At 31.3% G+C, this 21,105-nt stretch overlaps 1 protein-coding gene across 2 annotated transcripts in view; it reads left to right on the top strand.

Moving 5' to 3' along the window:
* The window catches only part of LOC127734781 (angiogenic factor with G patch and FHA domains 1-like), a 33,222-nt gene extending 12,326 nt beyond the window's left edge, over positions 1–20,896 (top strand). Inside the window, exons 6-13 of one of the 2 annotated variants that reach the window (XM_052244784.1) lie at positions 6,615–7,956; positions 8,674–8,834; positions 9,404–9,505; positions 11,770–11,914; positions 12,453–12,538; positions 13,874–14,004; positions 17,139–17,238; positions 18,747–20,896. In XM_052244784.1, the coding sequence (XP_052100744.1) occupies positions 6,615–7,956; positions 8,674–8,834; positions 9,404–9,505; positions 11,770–11,914; positions 12,453–12,538; positions 13,874–14,004; positions 17,139–17,238; positions 18,747–18,989 (2,310 nt within the window). In that variant the 3' untranslated portion in view covers positions 18,990–20,896. Of the gene's footprint in view, positions 1–6,499; positions 6,558–6,614; positions 7,957–8,673; positions 8,835–9,403; positions 9,506–11,769; positions 11,915–12,452; positions 12,539–13,873; positions 14,005–17,138; positions 17,239–18,746 lie in introns of both variants that reach the window. The other variant, XM_052244785.1, reaches the window with a different exon arrangement.
* The last annotated feature ends 209 nt before the right edge of the window (positions 20,897–21,105 follow it).

The raw sequence follows: 21,105 nt of genomic DNA, 5'->3' as shown, positions 1-21,105 counted from the left end.
CGTCCGAAGACATATTGGTTTTCGCACTCTAACTTTAGTTTAAGTGAATGGATCTCCATGAAATTTTACCATAAGGTTCAATACCACGAAAGGAAGGTTGGGATTGATTTTGGGGGTTATGGTACCAACAGTTAAGGAATTAGGGGCCAAAAAGGGGCCAAAAATAAGCATTTTTGTAACTTCCAGACAATAACTTGTGTGTAAGTGTATGGATCTCTCTGACATTGTACCACAAGGTTCCATAACACATAGGGAAGGCTGTAATTGATTTTGGGGGTAATTGCCTCAAAATTTTAGGAATTAGGGGCCAAAAAAGGGGCAAAAAACAAGCATTTTTCTAGTTTCATGACAATTACTTGTGTGTAAGTGTTTGGATATTTCTTAAATTGTACTACAAGGTTCCATATCACAAAGGGAAAGCTGGAATTGAGTTTGGGGGTAATTGCCCGAAACGTATAGGAATTGGGGGCCAAAAAGGGGCCAAAAATAAGCATTTTTCTAGTTTCCAGACAATAACTTGTGTTCAAGTGTATGGATCTCTCTGAAATTGTACTGCAAAATACCATACCACAAAGGGAAGGCTGGGATTGAGTTTGGGGGTGATGAATCATAAGGGGGTTCAAAAAATTTGGGGGAGGGGGGGGGGGTTTTCTTTTTTTCCTTTTTTTTTTCTTTTAAAATTTTCCATTTTAAGTTGGTTATTTCTGATTTATATGTAAAAGCAAATAATAATGATATGGTAGGAGATACACACCAAACAGGATGTGTAAATTATTATACAATAAGTATTGTGCAATAGCAAGAAATCTTCAATTGCACAGTATTGCGCAATAGCAAGAAATCTTCAATTGCACAGTATTGCGCAATAGCAAGAAATATCCAATAGCACAATATTGCGCAATAGCAAGAAATTGTCAATTGTACAGTATTGCGCAATAGCAAGAAATATTCAATTGCACAGTATTGTGCAAAAGAATATACTTCGTATAAATTGCTTATTTCTTGATCAATTTCAATGGGGTTTTATTCTTGAATTTTTGGGGTTCTTTAATATGCTGAATCTAACCATGTATTAAGTTTTTGGATTTTGGGCCCCGTTTTTAAATTGGTCCACATTGAGGTCCAAAGGGTCCAAAATTTAACTTTGTTTGATTTCATCAAAAATTGAATTATTGGGGTTCTTTGATATGCCGAATCTAACCGTGTATTTAGATTCTTAATTTTTGGTTCTGTTTTCAAATTGGTCTAGATAAAGGTCCAAAGGGTCCAAAATTAAACTTAGTTTGATTTCAACAAAAATTGAATATATGGGGTTCTTTGATATGCTGAATCTAACCATGCATTTAGATTTTTGATTATGGGCCCAGTTTTCAAGTTGGTCCAAATCGGGGTCCAAAATTAAACTTTATTTGATTTCAACAAAAATTGAATATATGGGGTTCTTTTATATGCTGAATCTAACCATGTATTTAGATTTTTGATTATGGGCCCAGTTTTCAAGTTGGTCCAAATCGGGGTCCAAAATTAAACTTTGTTTGATTTCAACAAAAATTGAATATATGGGGTTCTTTCATATGCTGAATCTAACCGTGTATTAAGTTTTTGGATTTTGGGCCCCGTTTTTAAATTGGTCCACATTGAGGTCCAAAGGGTCCAAAATTAAACTTTGTTAGATTTCATCAAAAATTGAATTATTGGGGTTCTTTGATATGCCGAATCTAACCATGTATTTAGATTCTTAATTTTTGGTTCCGTTTTCAAATTGGTCTACATAAAGGTCCAAAGGGTCCAAAATTAAACTTAGTTTGATTTTAACAAAAATTGAATTTTTAGGGTTCTTTGAAATGCTGAATCTAAACATGTGTTTAGATTTTTGATTATGGGCCCAGTTTTCAAGTTGGTCCAAATCGGGGTCCAAAATTAAACTTTGTTTGATTTCAACAAAAATTGAATATATGGGGTTCTTTGATATGCTGAATCTAACCATGTATTTAGATTTTTGATTTTTGGGCCCCGTTATCAACTTTGTCCACATTGAGATCAAAAGGGTCCAAAATTAAACTTTGTTAGATTTCATCAAAAATTGAATTCTTGGGGTTCTTTGATATGCTGAATCTAACCATGTATTTAGATTTTGGATATTGGACCATAATAGGTGAATGTCCAATTTAAAATTTTTAAGTTCTTAGACCACATTCATTCTGTGTCAGAAACCTATGCTGTGTCAAATATTTAATCACAATCCAAATTCACAGCTGTATCAAGCTTGAATGTTGTGTCCATACTTGCCCCAACTGCTCAGGGTTCGACCTCTGCGGTCGTATCAAGCTGCGCCCTGCGGAGCATTTTATTCTGCTTTTATCATGTTTATTTGTCAATGTTTGTAATTTTATTATTTGAATTGAAGTTTGGTTTTTCTGTCATCCACATTATATTTTTATCACACATCCATGTGGACCTTTCATAAAGAAATTGTCCCTTTTCTTCAAGCTTCTATACAAAAAAAGTTACCAACTTGCTAGTTGTCAGTTTGTTTTCGATCTATGAGTTTGACTGTCCTCTGGTATCTTTCGTCCCTCTTGCTAATTTTCTAAATGAAATTATATCTTGCATTGATTATCTAAAACATGCATATGTTTTATGAAATAAAAATGTTATATTTTGCATTCATATCATAGCACTGTTGATATATTTATAACGTATGTAGACTGTACAAAAATGAATGGACAGTTGCCATTGTTTACTACCTATTAGTTGTAGAAAAAGCAGTTCTTTAGTAAAAACTGCACAATAAGATGACTTGTCACTGTATTTTGCATATGAGGGGATGTTTCGAGTACTTACCATTACCAGCCAGTTATTTCATTCTATATTTTTAGCCCTTTTATTTTTTTTAATTGTTTTTTCAGAGCCGTGGTCGCTACAGATAAATGGCATTACTGGTGACACTTGACAATTTTATTTCCCACCTACAAAAATTAAATATATTGCATTTATATTTCTGTTTTTGTATATGTTGGTGATTGGTGCTAGTTTTATGTCTTTGACTTTGTTTATATAAACAATTTTATTGTAGAAATGTATTTAAGAATTCATTTATTAATCAGCCCTTTATTGTATGATTTAACTTGATATCATTTTGGAAGGATAAGTTGACAATTAAATGAAATTATAATTTTTTGTATCTTTTTATACGCCCGTTTACGGGACGTATTATGGTATACAGTTGAACGTCTGTCCGTCCGTCTGTCGTCAATGTGTCGGACATTAATTCAAAAAGGCTTTAACTAATATGCATGAAACTTTGGTAAATTGTTTATATCTATTGACGTGAGCTCCCTTTCGTTTTTTATAAATTTCAGATTTACCATTTCCGAGTTTTGGGGTTTTATTCATTAAAAAGGGAGGATTTTCCAGTTTTCAAACAATAACTCAAAAACAATTTCACCAATTTGCATGAAACTTTTGTGAATTGTTCATATCTATTGACGTGAGCTCCCTTTCGTTTTTTATAAATTTCGGATTTACCGTTTCCGAGTTTTGGGGTTTTATTCATCATGTTCATTAAAAAAAGGGGGATTTTCCAGTTTTCGGACAATAACTCAAAAACAATTTCACCAATTTGCATGAAACTTTTGTGAATTGTTCATATCTATTGACGTGAGCTCCCTTTTGTTTTTTATAAATTTCGGATTTAGCGTTTCCGAGTTTTGGGTTTTATTCATTAAAAAAAGGGAGATTTTCCAGTTTTCGGACAATAACTCAAAAAAAATTTCACCAATTTGCAAGAAACTTTGGTGAATTGTTTATTTCTATCAACATGAGCTCCCTTCTGATTTTTATAAATTTTCGATTTTAGGTTTCCGAGTTATAAGATTTTAAGATTTTATTTGTTTATAGTCTGAAACAGATTTACTAAGTATTGCGCAACAGCAAGAAATCTTTCATATAACCAATTTCAAGTTCTTTGACTTCATTTATTCAGAAACCTATAATATATCAAATATTTAATTACAATCAAAATTCAGACCTGTATCAAGCTTGAATATTGTGTCCATTTTTGCCCCAACTGTTCAGGGTTGGACCTCTGCGGGTGTATCCAGCTGTGCTCCACGAAGCAGTTTATTTTATTTTGTTTGAGCTCTTTTAAAATCTAGAAATTAATTTTTGTTGTCTTTACCATACATTTGTGTAATATCACTTGTATAAAACTGGCCTTGGTAAACAAACTTATATGAATTAAAAGTTATAGAAAGTGATGAACTTATGTACTTATAATTTTTTGAAATCTATGTTAATGATATGCATTCATTTTGTATAGGAATCATGTATCTTTAACACATTTTAATATCAATTTATGCTTCTGTCAATAGACAAATTTTACACATATATGTACAAAATTGTAGGTGTACAGTAGACATGATAGAAGCATTCAGTAGTGAAATTATTTTTGCAAAGTAAATAAATAAAACAACAATTCTAAGAGAGTATTTTGACAATTTATCATATGCGTGTAAAAATTCATATGATACCAATTTCTGTATGAAAGACAAATGTTTCAGTCAGACTATGAATCATCACCAGACACCATTAATTGATGTGTTTTCTGCATTACCTATACTTTTTAATTGACAAAGTCTTAGTTACCTATAATTGGCCCCAATAAGTGCAGAAAAGTGGTTTCCAGATACTAAATCAAGTGCTACTTATGGGATTGTATCTCAGTTACAAGCAAATCATTAGACACAAACTCTCACACTGAAAGACCTTATTTTCCCCCATGCTTTAGTTTTCTGGCTATTTAAAAAAAAATAAGAGGATGTGGTATGATTGCCAATGAGACAAATAACATGTTTGCTTATGAAGAATAACTTGTGATCATTGGTGTATTTTGAATACTGCCCTATAAACACCAGATTGTTTTGTTCAATGTTTCAGTAAGTTTTTAAGGTACTTATGTGTAAATCCACCCTATATCCTATCTTAAAATATAATATCAAATATTTCATGTAGATTTATTTGTAAAAAAAATGCATTATTACGGTGACCTATAGTTGTTCATTTCTGTGTCATTTGGTCACTTGTGGAGAGTTGTCTCATTGGCAATCATACCACATCTTCTTTTTTATATTATTCACATTAATAAAAACCTCACAATCATTTCTGAATTTACAGTATTGGTTAATAATGTTATCATTTTTACAAAGAAATTTACGGGAAATATTAGGTACTACATGTATATGATAACAAAGCATGGATATACCGTATAGCGGGTTATTTTCGTGGGTGTAAAATTTCGCGACTTAGGGGCAACGAAGTATACTAAAAATTTTGGCGGTTTTTATTTTGTTGGATTCTTAAATCCCAATTAAATATTTTTGCAGATACTGAAATTGTTGCAGATAAAAAGTTGTAAAAATTGCAAAACAAGTGTCTATTGTTATGGTTAATTGATTTTTTTCCTCAATGACGTCTTATTTATTGATTATATTCTGATACAGTTAATCAATAGAATACCGGTAACTTAGATATTTGTCACAGGTATACACACTTCTTATAAATTTTACGGTTGAATAGTTACGAAATTGACCGGACCTTTGATGTACTTACTAATAAGGTTATAAAATTATCAAGTGTCACTTACAACTCTTATGTAATTTGAGACTTATTAATAAGGGTAATTACTTGATAGAGTACCTTACACTCTTAATCTATTTGACACTAATTGAATAGGGTATACACACAGTCATTTTATAAAATACATGTATGTACATTGCCCTTTGGCATTTATGTTGTTAAAACTAACCTATACCGTTATTGACCTGCCGACTGGAAAAAAATAGATCGTTTACAAAACGCTTTAGCTATTAGAAAGTACCTAACGTATGCATAAATTTTTTCGCGGAATTTATTTTCACGATTTTCATTTATCTGCTAAAATAAGCGAAAATAAACACCCCGCGAAAATAACCCGCTATACGGTAACAGATTTACAAAGAAGTCAGCTTGAAGATGGAGAGCATGCTTGCTCAAGATCTTATCACAGTGTAAAAAGGATAGATACCTTTGATACTAACTGATATGTTTAAAAAAGATTATCTTGAAAAAAATACATTTAATGAATAAGCTGATTACATGGTATTATTATTGGGAATGATTGGATGCAGTTCAAAGATATTCCAAAGTAGTATTTCAAGTTGATATTGTTTTCAGAAAATTTCGTAGCAGTGTTATGCTTTTAAGCAGTTATGATATAAGAATGGTATGTAATCCTATTTTAACAATTTTCCTTTGCATGCATAGATACAAAAATGGGCTTTAAAATTTTCTTTGGAAATTGAATCAATAAATGGAAAAATTGCTTATAACATCATTATGCATGCAAAACAATTAGGTGATGGGTTCCATTATGAAACACTTAATTCCAAAAAGTTTCGATTCACAATGAAATACACACCATTACTTTTTCATGACTGCTTGCTTTATTTCTTTTCTGTAGGTTAATGAAAAGTATGAAGAAGTTTTATCAGCTTTCGACAGATTAACTGTTATACCAGGTATATAATTCTTCATTTGTTGTCCCCCTTATTCACTACTCCCAATTTTGTCTGCAGGAACACAAAAAGAAAAAGAGGAAAAAGGACAAAAGCAGGGATAATTCTGGCGATAGTGATGATGGAATGAAAGAAAAAAAGAAAAGAAAGACATCCACAGAAAAAGATAAAAATGAAAAATCGGTATCTGAGGGAGTATTAAATCATGATAATGTAGTACTAGGAGAATTGAATTACAAAAAATTAAAACAAGGTGACAAAATGTTACATGACGCAATGAGAAAACCCAAAATTTTAAATGAAAAAAATGCTAATGTAAGTATTTGTGATGATGTTCTCAAGGAAGAGAGAAGTCTTCCAAAAACTGGATTAGTGCAGAAAGGTGGGAAAAAAATAAAGCTAGTCTTAAAAAAAACAGTCGAGGAAAAAAAGGATGAAAGTGATACATCAAAAGATATCAGTGACCTGGGTGAAAAAAAAGATGTGCAAATAGAAGACAACGAAAAAGAAAGTGGAAAAGACAAAATTCAAGGAAAGGAAGACAGTGCACAGTCAGATGAAAAAAAGGAAGAGTCATCCTCAAATGAAACATGCAATGAAAAACAAAATATAGATCAAACTGTTGGCACTTCTGATTCCCAAAATATTATTCAATACTCAGATAAACAAAGTGAACTTTCAGTAAAGGGAAGTAATTCTCAGGAAATTGTAAAACAGAATGAAAATGTTTCAATTCAAGAAATGAATGAGAATGAAAATGAGGTTGACCCAACAAATCCATTTCTGATTAGTGGTTTACCAACTGATGAAGGCATGATCAGTTACAATAAAGTTAGTATTGTCAATAGTGCTGAAATTCTAAGGATATGTTCAGAATTAAACAATGAAGACACTGATGATGAAAATAAACCTGAAAAAGATAAAGAGGCGGATAAGGAAAAATCTACAAACAATGAGAAACCACCTGAAACTGAAGTAAATACAGACAATAGTGTATCTAAAGAATCAGAAACAACAGGGAAAAAATCTGATAACGGTGACAATGTGACCAATGAAATGCTTGGTGTAGGGCAAGGTGTGCACGATTCTGTGGAAAAGGTTACAAAAATACCGGGAAAAGAAGGCAATATATACAGTGATGATGATGATATTATGATCATTGAAAAGGAGGAGGAAAAAATAATGATTGAGTTAGATAGTGACTCTGAAGATGAGAAGGAAATAGGAGAAAAGAAATCTGATAAAGATTCTTATGAACTTGAGCCAGGAGAACTTGTAAATGAATCGTCTTCATCTTCTTCTTCATCATCATCCTCATCATCATCGTCATCAGAAAATAAAGAATTACCATCTCAGCCGACATGGATGGAAATTGTCCGAAAACCAGAACCTGCCTCTGAAGGTTTAAAATTGAGAATATTTTAGATTCATGATTTTTATGATCAAAAGATTAATGTATTGTATTGTTCAATTTCATATTGTTCAAGTAAAGTTAAAGGTAATGTTTTATTTCATAAATATTCAATAACTGAGTTTTTAGATAACCTAGTTTTTTATTTGAAATTTTCGAGTGTATTGATTATTTGGTTATTTGAATATTAAAAAGTAACAGAATTTTTATTGAAAAATTTTAAATTGTATGTATTAAAAGGAGAAGGTATATATGACAATGCACTATTATTTCCCTCAAATTTGAAATCATATAGTGTTATAAACATTGATAAATATATTAATAATTACCATTCAGATAATCAGGGACATAAGTTGCAAAAATATTAAAATTATGTCTACATTACATGTATCTTTTCCCTAAAAGATTTATATGATTCAAATACAGTAGAACATTGATTGCTTGGACCCAAATTTAAATGGTCTGATCTAAACATTCAAAAAGTATCAGTAGTTTCAGTATAAACCCAAATCTGAAGATTTCTGTACAAAGATTGTGTTGAATGTAAGCACCAAAGTTTATTTTTGAAAGGACAATACATTTAATAGTATTTTCAACATCATTTTTTGTTTGTTTTTCTAGAGAGGGTCAAGATAAGAGCTTTTATTATACCTTCTCCTACCAAAGTAAAAAAATTGTTTTCATTTCATAGTTTCTTTATTGTCACAGAATCATTATTGAAGAATGCTGCATGTATTCGAGCAATGGTGACTGCTTCAGATTTACTAGACGAGGGGATGTTGTTTGTCGTGACAATTAAAGGTGGTATGATTGGACGAGAAACTAGAAATGATCTTGTAATACCAGTACCTGATATTAATGTTAGTAAGGTAGGTACCTGTTGTTTTAGGTCTCTATTGGTGTCAAATTTCAAATCTTCTTCAAAAGAGTATTCTCCCTTTGATGCACCAAAGTTCCTTTGAACTTATTGATATTCTCATGGGGACAAAAAATATTTAATTTTGAAGGGATTTCAATCTCTCACCTGAATATTTAATTACCATAGGAAAAAGGTAGAAATCTGTCAGACATAATGAAAAAAAAAATAGATACTTCTTACCTTCTTTTACAGGAGTGTTTAATTACCGTAGGAAAATGGCTAAAATCTCTATGACATATAAATGTAAAAAAAAAGACTATAGACATCTTACTATGTTTGCTTTTCTCTGTATTTGTATAGTAAATGACACAGTATCAGGAAGCCACATGATCATATTACATTGTAGCTTCAATAATCTTTAAATTTAGGTAAATTTATGGCAAACAGACAAACATTTTATTGTTCAATGCTTAATGATAAATAACAAAACTATCTGATGAAAAAACATTTATAGAGGCTAACTTTGATTTAATTATTAAACATTATTTACTTCATTTCTTCTGAAAATTTCTATTACAGATACATGCAGAAATAAGATATAATGCTAAACAACAGTTTTATGCAATACAAGATAAAGGCAGCCAAAATGGTACTTACATCAACGAAGTAAGAATATCAGAGGTAATATTGTCTTGTAGAAAACAAATTCTGAATTAAAAAAAGCTGTTTTAATCAGGACTCAGACTGTTCTATTTAAACATACATGTTACACAGGGAAGGCACTTTCAAAATGAAGTAACAACCTGTAGAGGCAAATTTAGAATTTTACTTACATTTTCATTCTACTTGTCTCCCACCCATAGTGGAGATTTGAAAATGCCTTCCCTGGGTCCAATGTATGTTTTATGGAACAGCCCTGAATACATGTGAAAAGGTTAAATAAATTTCTGTTTTTTTTTGGGTATGTCAAATTTTAGAATTTTCCATTACGATAAAGTGCTTTTTGAAAACTTAGCTTGTGATCATTTAAGATATTGATCAGTCTGATTTTAGAATTTGAGGAGCTGTTATTACCATATATTTACTGAATCTTATGAAAAAGGACTAAAAAGTTACATAAATGATAAAACACTTGATACAAAAAAGTAACCTTCTCACAGTCCACATTAAATATAATTTATTGTAACAAAATAAGTTATACAGTAACTTATCCAAGAATTTGAATGTTCAAACAAATATTTAAGGAGTGAGAAAACTTCAGGTAGATTAACTGTATACCGCCATCTTGGATTGTAAAATAGCAATACACAAATGGTCTAGTTCTTTGCTTAAATCTGAAAATTTTGTGAGGGATTGGCAATTTATGTGTAAGACTTTTTATTTGAATGTAGAAAAGTAAGTGATTTATTGCATTATAGACTATTTTAACAAAAACCGAGAATTGTTATTGTTCAAATCATTTTTCATCTTAGCCATATAAAGGAAGATAACTCTAATGGTAAAAATTTAATAAAGGAATGTGAAAGAAGTTTCATTTTTGTTGAGCCTGTGACTTTTGTCACAGAAAGCTCTACATAGGGATAGTGATCCTGCGGTGGCAGTGTTAACTAACTTCTTAAAAGCTTAATATTTCAGAAGGTAGAAGACCTGGATGCTTCATACTTTGTATATAGATGCCTAATGATATTAAGTTTCCGTCTGTCATATGTCCATTGTCCTTGACCTTATTTTCATGGTTCAGTGACTACTTGAAAAAAAATTAAGATTTTTAGTATTCTTAATTTCTCTCTTATTATGAGTAATAGGATAACTATATTTGGTATGTGCGTACCTCACAAGGTCCTCATGCCTGTCAGACAGTTTTCACTTGACCTCAACCTCATTTCATGGATCAGTGAACAAGGTTAAGTTTTCGTGGTCAAGTCCATATCTCAGATACTATAAGCAGTAGGTCTACTACATGTATATTTGGTGTATGTAATGATTGTAAGGTGTACATGTCCAACTGGCAGGTGTTATCTGACCTTGACCTCATTTTCATGGTTCAGTGGTCATAGTTTAGTTTTTGTGTTTTGGTCTATTTTTCTAATACTGTATCCAATAGGTCAACTATATTTGGTGTATGGAAAAAATTTACAATGTACATGTCAGTCTGGCAGATTTTATTTGACCTTGACCTCATTTTCACGGTTCATTGCTCAGTGTTAAGTTTTTGTGTTTTGGTCTGTTTTTCTAATACTGTATGCAAAAGGTCAACTATATTAGGTGTTTTGGTCAAGTTAGTTTTTGATGAAGTCCAATCAACTTGAAACTTAATACACATGTTCCCTATGGTATGATCTTTCTAATTTTAATGCCAAATTAGAGTTTTGTCCCCAATTTCAGGGTCCACTGAACATAGAAAATTATAGTGCAAGTGGGGCATCCGTGTACTATGGACACATCCTTGTTTATTATACTTTTATAAAAAGCATGGTAAAATCTACATTTTGACAAAGTATAAGAAATTTTCTATATGAGGGAATAATAACCGATGATCCACCTTAATAACAGCCATTTATCTTGGAAACAGAGGTCTCAGTTGTTCTGTTGATAGGAATTGTGCCATATTGATAGTTACAACAGCTCTTTGTAGTAGATATGTTGTAAGCCACAGGACTGTTGTGTTGTTTCATAAGTTTACCAACAAACATATTCACACTACTGATGATTCATTATTTATTCGTGGGATACCAATATGGTTGATTTTATGGTTAAAGGTGAACTTTGAATTTAGATATTCAACAAAGTACAAAATTTCTATAGACTTATATGCAGACTTTGGCATAAGAACAAAATAAAATATCCTAGAGAATATGTTTATTCCCCAATCCACGAAAATTGATACCACCAAAATATTTATCCATAGTATATTGATTGATAAATGAGGAGTTTTTTTCATTTAGGCAAAACATGTTAGTAAGTGGGTTCAATTAAACCATGGAGACACATTACAGCTGAGTTGTACAAGATTTGATTTACACATTCATCCTGGAACAGACACATGTGACAAATGTGAACCTGGTGTGGTGGTTCAAAAGACAGTTCCAGGTAATTTTATGTTTCTGAAATTCTAGAATATACATACCTTTCAAGCTTTGAAATAAAATTATTCAAATTAGGGGATAACCAGAATATAGCAAGTAAACAAGACAGTAAATGTTACAGGGAACACTAATCTTGCCACTGCATAGCTGACTTGATGTTAACAATGTTATATAGAACACAGAAAAAATATCTATACTGATAAAATTCTAGACAGGTCCATCTTACTTAATGTTCACACACATATATATATATATATATATATATATATTAAGAGAGGAAATAAAAATAAGACAGTTTGGCATGATATACAACTCCATTATGCAGTGGATAGAGACAGCTGTGTAATAACAGTTTCATTGTGGGTTAAAATACATCTTAGAATACCGGGATTAGATAGAAAATTGTGTTCTTAGGGTGTTAATGATGTTTCATTGTTAAAATAGAAAATTGATATTGTTTCTTTATTCATAAATCTTTATAATGTTTATGATATGAATATGAGAGAATGAAGTTTTTATAGATGTAGATTGTATATTTACAGCCATGACATCTACAACAGATAGTAAGGACAAGAAGAAGCAACATAGAGAACAACTCAAAAATATAAAGAAGAAATATGGATTAACGGTAAGGATTATATCTGATGCATGTATCTCTTGAAATAAAACCACTTGTATATTGTGATGAATATTGATTTCTTTAAGCTATAACAGTGTTGACCTTATGTAGAAGAATAAAGAATCAATAATATTCAGTATTGATCATGTTTCCCCTATTTAATGTAGAGGTAGGCATTATAGTAATTTTGTGTTTGTTTGAACATTGCACACTGTTGTATTCACACGATCTGCAATTCCTCTGTAATTAAAGGATTTCAGAGAAATTTTTATTTTTTATTTTTTTTTATCAGAATTGTTATGTTTTATATTTCTGTATAATCTATACAGAAGTAAAAAAAAATATGTGTACAACAAAAAGTAGTTTCAAAAATTCTGCATGTATTTTGGGTGAATAATGGTAAATTTAGGGATAGTGATACAAAATAAGTATTGATGACTTTAGGTGCATTCAAACATAATCATCACAATCTCTAAAAATAGAGAAAATTCAGAATAAAATTCATAAAGGGCAGATTTTTATCACAATGTAAGGAAATTTTTTTTTAAATGTGAAAAATTTCTTTGGAATAAATTTTGATAAAATTTTACCATACTTGAACAATTTCTAAATGTTTTATCATGTTTATTTGGTAGGAAACTTGCTAATTTGAAAAAGATAGTGCCAATTTCCCCTGTATTTGTTTCACACCCTGAGTCAAAATTAGAAAGTTGTTGAAACCAACTGGATTAAGGAGCTTATACAATGTAATCAAAATGTTATGAACAATTTTACATATTTCAATAGTATCAAAATTTCAAGAATGTCCTAATAATTTTTTGGATAATTAATCAAAATTTTGATAAAATCCATCAAAATTGCAAGGTAATACCATCTTTTGAAATTTACAGGTTTAGAATACACCAAAATATTGTTGAAACACATTAGAAACTTTTATATGAATTTTAGAAACTATTGAAGGACTTTAAGAAAATAGCCCAGTGCAAAATAAATTTCCAGTGAGAGTGGTCCTTCCTCTTTGGCAAATATACAAGATGATAGTACAGGCTTTTGAGCCTCTAAATTAGCTTGGGAAAATCATTATAAGTAGATTGTTTGTTATCATAGAATCATGTAGCCTTTTTCTCTAAAATATATTGTCCTTCATTAATATCAATGGCATTGATGATCATAAATCTCTTAGCTAAATTGTTTTTTGAATTTAATGAGAGTACATGATATAATTTTTAGGATATTGTTTTTTGTATATTTATCAATGTTATTGTAAGAAGAAAAAAAATCAGCAATCAGTCATCAACAATGCATGATAATAAGTGTAATCTTATATTATATTTTTCATGACAGAATTCATCATACACAGACAACGCAGCAGCAATAAATAATCCTGCCTATCAAGACAAAGCCTCAGAAAGAAGAAGGACAGTTGGAAGTGACAATCCTCACCAAGCAGATGATAAACCATCCTCTGTTCATAGGTAATTTATTTATTATACGACCGCAAAAATTAAAAATTTTTTGGTCGTATATTGGTATGACGTTGGCGTCATCGTCGTCTGGCGTTGTCCGGCGACACATTGGTTTTCGCACTCTAACTTTAGTTTAAGTGAATGGATCTCCATGAAATTTTACCATGAGGTTCAATACCACGAAAGGAAGGTTGGGATTGATTTTGGGGTTATGGTACCAACAGTTAAGGAATTAGGGGCCAAAAAGGGGCCAAAAATAAGCATTTTTGTAACTTCCAGACAATAAATTGTGTGTAAGTGTATGGATCTCTCTGACATTGTACCACAAGGTTCCATATCACAAAGGGAAGGCTGTAATTGATTTTGGGGGTAATTGCCTCAAAATTTTAGGAATTAGGGGCCAAAAAAGGGGCAAAAAACAAGCATTTTTCTAGTTTCATGACAATAACTTGTGTGTAAGTGTTTGGATATTTCTGAAATTGTACTACAAGGTTCCATATCACAAAGGGAAAGCTGGAATTGAGTTTGGGGGTAACCGCCCGAAACGTTTAGGAATTGGGGGCTAAAAAGGGGCCAAAAATAAGCATTTTTCTAGTTTCCAGACAATAACTTGTGTTCAAGTGTATGGATCTCTATGAAATTGTACTGCAAGGTACCATACCACAAAGGGAAGGCTGGGATTGAGTTTGGGGGTGATGAATCATAAGGGGGTTCAAAAAATTTGGGGGGGGGGGGGGATTTTTTTTTTTTCTTTTTTTTTTCTTTTAAAATTTTCCATTTTAAGTTGGTTATTTCTGATTAATATTTAAAAGCAAATAATAATGATATGGTAGGAGATACACACCAAACAGGATGTGCAAATTATTATATAATAAGTATTGTGCAATAGCAAGAAATTTTCAATTGCACAGTATTGCACAATAGCAAGAAATCTTCAATTGCACAGTATTGCGCAATAGCAAGAAATCTTCAATTGCACAGTATTGCGCAATAGCAAGAAATATCCAATAGCACAATATTGCGCAATAGTAAGAAATTGTCAATTGTACAGTATTGCGCAATAGCAAGAAATATTCAATTGCACAAAAGAAGATACTTCGTATAAATTGCTTATTTCTTGATCAATTTCAATGGGGTTTTATTCTTGAATTCCTGGGGTTCTTTAATATGCTGAATCTAATCGTGTATTAAGTTTTTGGATTTTGGGCCCTGTTTTTAAATTGGTCCACATTGAGGTCCAAAGGGTCCAAAATTTAACTTTGTTTGATTTCATCAAAAATTGAATTATTGGGGTTCTTTGATATGCCGAATCTAACCGTGTATTTAGATTCTTAATTTTTGGTTCCGTTTTCAAATTGGTCTACATTAAGGTCCAAAGGGTCCAAAATTAAACTTAGTTTGATTTTAACAAAAATTGAATTTTTAGGGTTCTTTGATATGCTGAATCTAAACATTTATTTAGATTTTTGATTATGGGCCCAGTTTTCAAGTTGGTCCAAATCGGGGTCCAAAATTAAACTTTGTTTGATTTCAACAAAAATTGAATATATGGGGTTCTTTGATATGCTGAATATAACCATGTATTTAGATTTTTGATTTTTGGGCCCCGTTATCAACTTTGTCCACATTGAGGTCAAAAGGGTCCAAAATTAAACTTTGTTTGATTTCATAAAAAATTGAATTCTTGGGGTTCTTTGATATGCTGAATCTAACCATGTATTTAGATTTTGGATATTAGACCATAATAGGTGAATGTCCAATTTAAAATTTTTAAGTTCTTAGACAACATTCATTCTGTGTCAGAAACCTATGCTGTGTCAAATATTTAATCACAATCCAAATTCAGAGCTGTATCAAGCTTGAATGTTGTGTCCATACTTGCCCCAACTGTTCAGGGTTCGACCTCTGCGGTCGTATCAAGCTGCGCCCTGCGGAGCATTTTATTTATATTGAGGTTGTTTTGTTTTATTGAACTTTCAAAAATTCCCGCTGACTACCAATCAGACAATACTTTTAAGTTAACAAAAGGCTTAAAAGTACAGTAAATGAGACTTAAGGATGTTCGCTTGTCTTGTTTTTGAATTTTTATCAGATATTGGGAATCCTCTGGTTTTATCCATGTGTTCCATTAATAAATTTTGCCCACTTACTCTTACTTTTATTTTCATAGTTTTATTGCATATAGTTTAAAAAGTCAATTTTGAAAATCTCATAAAATCCTCTTTATTTTTTCATATTTTAAATGATCCTCTCTAGACTTTTCATATGATTAACATTGGTACCTTTTTTCTTTCAAGAAATATCTTGAAAGAAAAAAGGTACCAATGTTAATCATATGAAAAGTCTAGAGAGGATCATTTACGCCCAAATTTTCAATGGCTTTAATCTCAAAAACAAGGACACAAACCTTGCATTGTTTTCTGCTTTTTAGGGCCAAGTGAGAATTTCTCATCACTTTGGCATCCGTTGATGTTGTCTGTCCTTGTCGTTGTCCGTTAACTTTTACAAAAATCTTCTCCTCTGAAACTACAGGGCCAAATAAAACCAAACTTGGCCTAAATCATCCTTAGAGTATTTAGTTTTAAAATGTATCTGATGACCCCGCCCATCAACCAAGATGGCCGCCACATTTAGTTCCCTTATGTATATACTATCAATTTATAGCAGTCATTTAAAAAGATTGTAGCGAACATCCTTATTAGCTTGTAGATCCGGTTTTTTTAATAGGACAACATTCATGTAAGGATGGTGATTATGCCATGCATATAAATTTTATTAATTTTCAAGATCATTTCAGATTTATCTTTCTTGGTGCTGATCTACAGTCAAAACACTTGCATTTTGTATTAAATTTTTAAGTTTTTATACGACCCTAAGCAATTGAAATTTCACATTTTGCATGACATGCTTACCTCTAAATTAATAGACACATTTACAGATATAGATATGGTTTACAGTCATTTTATAAAGAAGAAAAAATCTTTAACCTGAAAATGAAAAAGTAGTTTACTTCACAAGAAAGTGGGAAGGACAGAGAAAATAACTTGTGCATCTTTAGCAAATACTGTAATTAATTTTGAAAGAGAATGTAACTTGTAGACTTGGTATCCAATAAATGGTTTCTTATCCCTTTATTTTAACAGAAGAATAGATGGAGACAACAAAGGCCACAAGATGCTAAAGAAGTTAGGTTGGACAGAGGGTGAAAGTTTGGGTAAAGATAATGCAGGAATTCAGGATCCAGTGAGTTACAGCTTCAATAAAATCAAATATATAATGAATTGTCAATCTTTATTTGGCCAGATGTGTATTGGCTATTGCTACCATAGCCAATGAATATGTTCAGTAGTTGTGACCATATAGATCTACATACAGATTTGCCATATTGAATTTGAACAGACCTATAGTTAACCAAATACATATATGTATCAGAAGGAAACTAACAGTTTCTTAACTGTTTGATTGGCACTCTGGTTTTACCATACTTCATTTTTTTAAAATAACTGTGTATAAATTTTTTTGATCCACCTCTTCAAAACATCCAACCTAGAAATATTTTTTACTGTTCCTCCTAACATTTATGATATCACATAAATATAGATGTTGATAAAGCTATTACTCATATTTAATTTAACCAGAATTCATATAAATTGCCATTTTTGGTCAATTGTGTTAACTTTGTCAGGTTTAGGATGTCCAACAGACAATGACATCACAAATGACATTTCTTAACTTAAATCACCAGTCTGGATTGTTGTATTCATTATCAATAAACATTTCACCTTGCTACACTCAGCAGTATTTACCACTAGGTAGAATTAAGCCCCTCCTGGAAATGCCTTCTGATACCTGTGACATGAACTACAAATAGTCATACCTTTATCAATATGATTGTCCTCGAAAATTCCTCAGGTATTAGAATTTATAAAAGAGTTAAGTGAACAGTTATACAGATTAATGTTAAATTCTTTGAAAGATAATGTTTACTTTTGAATAATAGAGCATTTTTAAGTGAAATAATATTTTGATTCATGAATTCTTTATCATTGAAAAGTTATTGTAATGATTGCCCTGATAATGTTTACAAATGCAAGTATTCAATTTAAAAAAAATTCCAAATTCAACAATTATCTATTATGTTTTTACAAAAGAATGCTGCAGAGATTTAACTGTCTTTGTTTTTGTTAAGATTAAAGAGAACCAAGAGATTTTTAAATTTTAATATGTTTTGCAATAATGGTTTCATATATATTTTATAAACATTTATCACATTTTTCTTACTTTATCTGAAATTTTCCTATATTTGACCCAGATACAGTTATTTATTTATGTACCAATTATCTTTAAAAAAAATTACAGGATGATATGAAATTTAAATTGATTTTGAATATATCTTGAATTGTGTTTCGTCAAGTTAATCAATGCTAGGTATTCTTGGTGTATTTCTTATTTATAATTTGCCTTGATTGAAGAGAAAATGCCAAAAATTGCTGATAAAATCAAACATTATACTGTTAACGAAGGAGTTGTACTTCTCATTGTTTCTTGAAAGAGTATTTTGCAAAACTGCTCTATTTTAGATGTGATTTAAAAGACATTTATTAGTGACCATATGATGACCTCTGGTTGTCAATTCAACTTGCCATGCTAAGTTGCTGTCAAGTAATGCATCCCATATTTCTTTTCATTCATATGAATGGAAAAAATACTTGCAGTAAAAAATTGTTTTAAATCTGAATTTAATTTTTCAGATCGAAGTTAACATTCGTGTCGACAAGGCAGCTGGACTAGGTGCTTACGGCACTTCTAACTCATTATCCATTGAAAATATTGGTATTGTTAATGCCAGAAGAAGATTTGTGAAGACTCAAATTAGATATTCACTAGGCACGCAAGAAAAAAATAAAGAAAAACAATTTGACCCCTTAATGTGGGTTCAAGGTGAAACACAAGACAATTCTTTAATAAATGAAGAGAGTAATAAAGATGAATAAAATAGAATTAACATGTGTTTGTTTATTGATTTATTCTTTGTATACATTTGTTCTTCTCATCATTTTGTATTAAAGATAATCATGACTTGTCTTTTTCATATTGTTCTATCATATAGATTTAGAATATCATTGCATTACATCTACCATCATAACAAGTTCAATGACATATATTTTAGACTTGGAACCAGTTGTTGATTGCTGAGCATTCTGAAGCACTACCAAGCTTATATCCAGATTTTTTTAAAGAAAAGGGGGAGGGGGGGTCTTTTGGTCTTCACCTGGGAAAATGGGTATTTCAGCCCAAAAATCATCAACTTTTATGTGATTAAAAAAAAACAATTCTGAAGAGAAAGGAGGATCACACCTCCATAACTTCCCAAAATCTTGATCTACCAATATGTTAAATTGACATTGTGATGCAAACAAAATTAATGGTATGCTGAAGTATGTTGAGAATCCTGCTAAGTGCAATGATTTACTTTATTTCATGGAGGAATTTATCATTATCTCCATGTATTCATGCAACAATGTTAAATAGATTTTCAAGTGCAATATTTACTCTGAAGAAATTGACTGTTGACACAATCTTGATTTGTTAACATTGTTATAATAGTTTGTGATTGTGGTTTATCGTGAAAGAAGGGTCTAAGCTGCATATATTAACTGTATGGTTTAAAAAAAACAAGACGCCTAAATTGCAAGGCTAGGAAATATGAAAAGTAGACCTTCATCAGATTCAATACAAAATAGAGAATGAACCTTTAAACGTAGGTAAAACTTCTCTCTAAATCACAACAACAGGCTGATCTTGTTTGTTGATGAATATTTAACGGAAAATATCAAACACAGCTGATTTATATGATTTATATATAAATCAATTAGACTAGACATAAAGACAGCATAAAAGACATGCACCGGTACTGCAACTGTGGCCTGACATTCACCATGAAACTATATGATAATGATATACTGTTGGGTGTGACAAATATTGCTAAACATCAGTAAATGGACCATCACAATTGGCTGTAGACCATCCCTCAGCTTGCATTTCAGTGTCAAAATTTCATCTTTGCATCCTACATGTGTTTCATTACAATGGAATGCTTACATTTGAGTTTTCCTGCTCTTAAAGACTTAAAATATTATGTACTAAACTGATTTCTATTGCCATGGCACATGATTTACTAACATAAAAGGAGGCCTAAACAGAAATGCTGATTCTATCTTATGTCTGAGAGTCAAATTATATTATTGGTGTACAGTACAGTGACTGTTGTCACCATCCACATTTCAACAAGTCTGATTAGTTTCAATTCAAATAAGGGGCGGATCTAGCCATTTATTAAGGGGGTGGGGGTTCCAACTATATGTCCCCATTCAAATGCATTGATCGTCAAAAAAAAGGGGTGGTTCCAACCCCCAGACTCCCCCCCCCTTTGCATCCGCCACTGCAATTGATGCAGAAGTATGTACTTATGATAGCATTGATATATGGGGAAATGTTACAATAGCAATCATACACTTCCAGTAGTATTTAGACAACTTATCATATATGATGTATTATGATATGGTGCTGTGTCAAGCGTATATTTTGGATGCATGTTGTCACTTTCATTCTAGTTGGTAGGTAATTCTGAAATCCTGAGCCCATGCAAAGTTAGAATTTAAATTGTTTATACTTTGTATTTTTTCTCTGTAGAAAGGATGGAGAAAGGGAAAAATGGTGTTAACACAATATATCTACATGAAACTTTATATGTTGGTTCATGATATAATACATAGCATTTATATTGACAGAGCTTGTTAAAAATGTGAATAAAATAAATTTACCTGTGTTACGTTTATATTCATTTCCATGAATATTTGTTTATGTTGGTTATTCAGCAAATAAATAATATAAAGATGTGTGCATTCAGGGTATTTTTTCATAGTGCCATGCAGTACATTCACATAGAGGTAGGTGCAAATTTCCCTAGTAAATATTTCACCCACAGCAATTTTCAAGATATCTTTCGAAAAGCTTGATGTCTGTACATAACATGTAAAATCTCGTCTTAAAATCCCCCCCTCCCCCCCCCCCCCCCCAAATAAAATCACTTTCGTTTGTCCCAAGTGG

Source organism: Mytilus californianus, unplaced genomic scaffold (assembly GCF_021869535.1).
Source record: "Mytilus californianus isolate M0D057914Y unplaced genomic scaffold, xbMytCali1.0.p SCAF_3, whole genome shotgun sequence".
NCBI lineage: Eukaryota > Metazoa > Mollusca > Bivalvia > Mytilida > Mytilidae > Mytilus > Mytilus californianus.
Note: the sequence above shows the minus strand (reverse complement) of the source record. Positions and strands in the feature narration are given on the sequence as shown.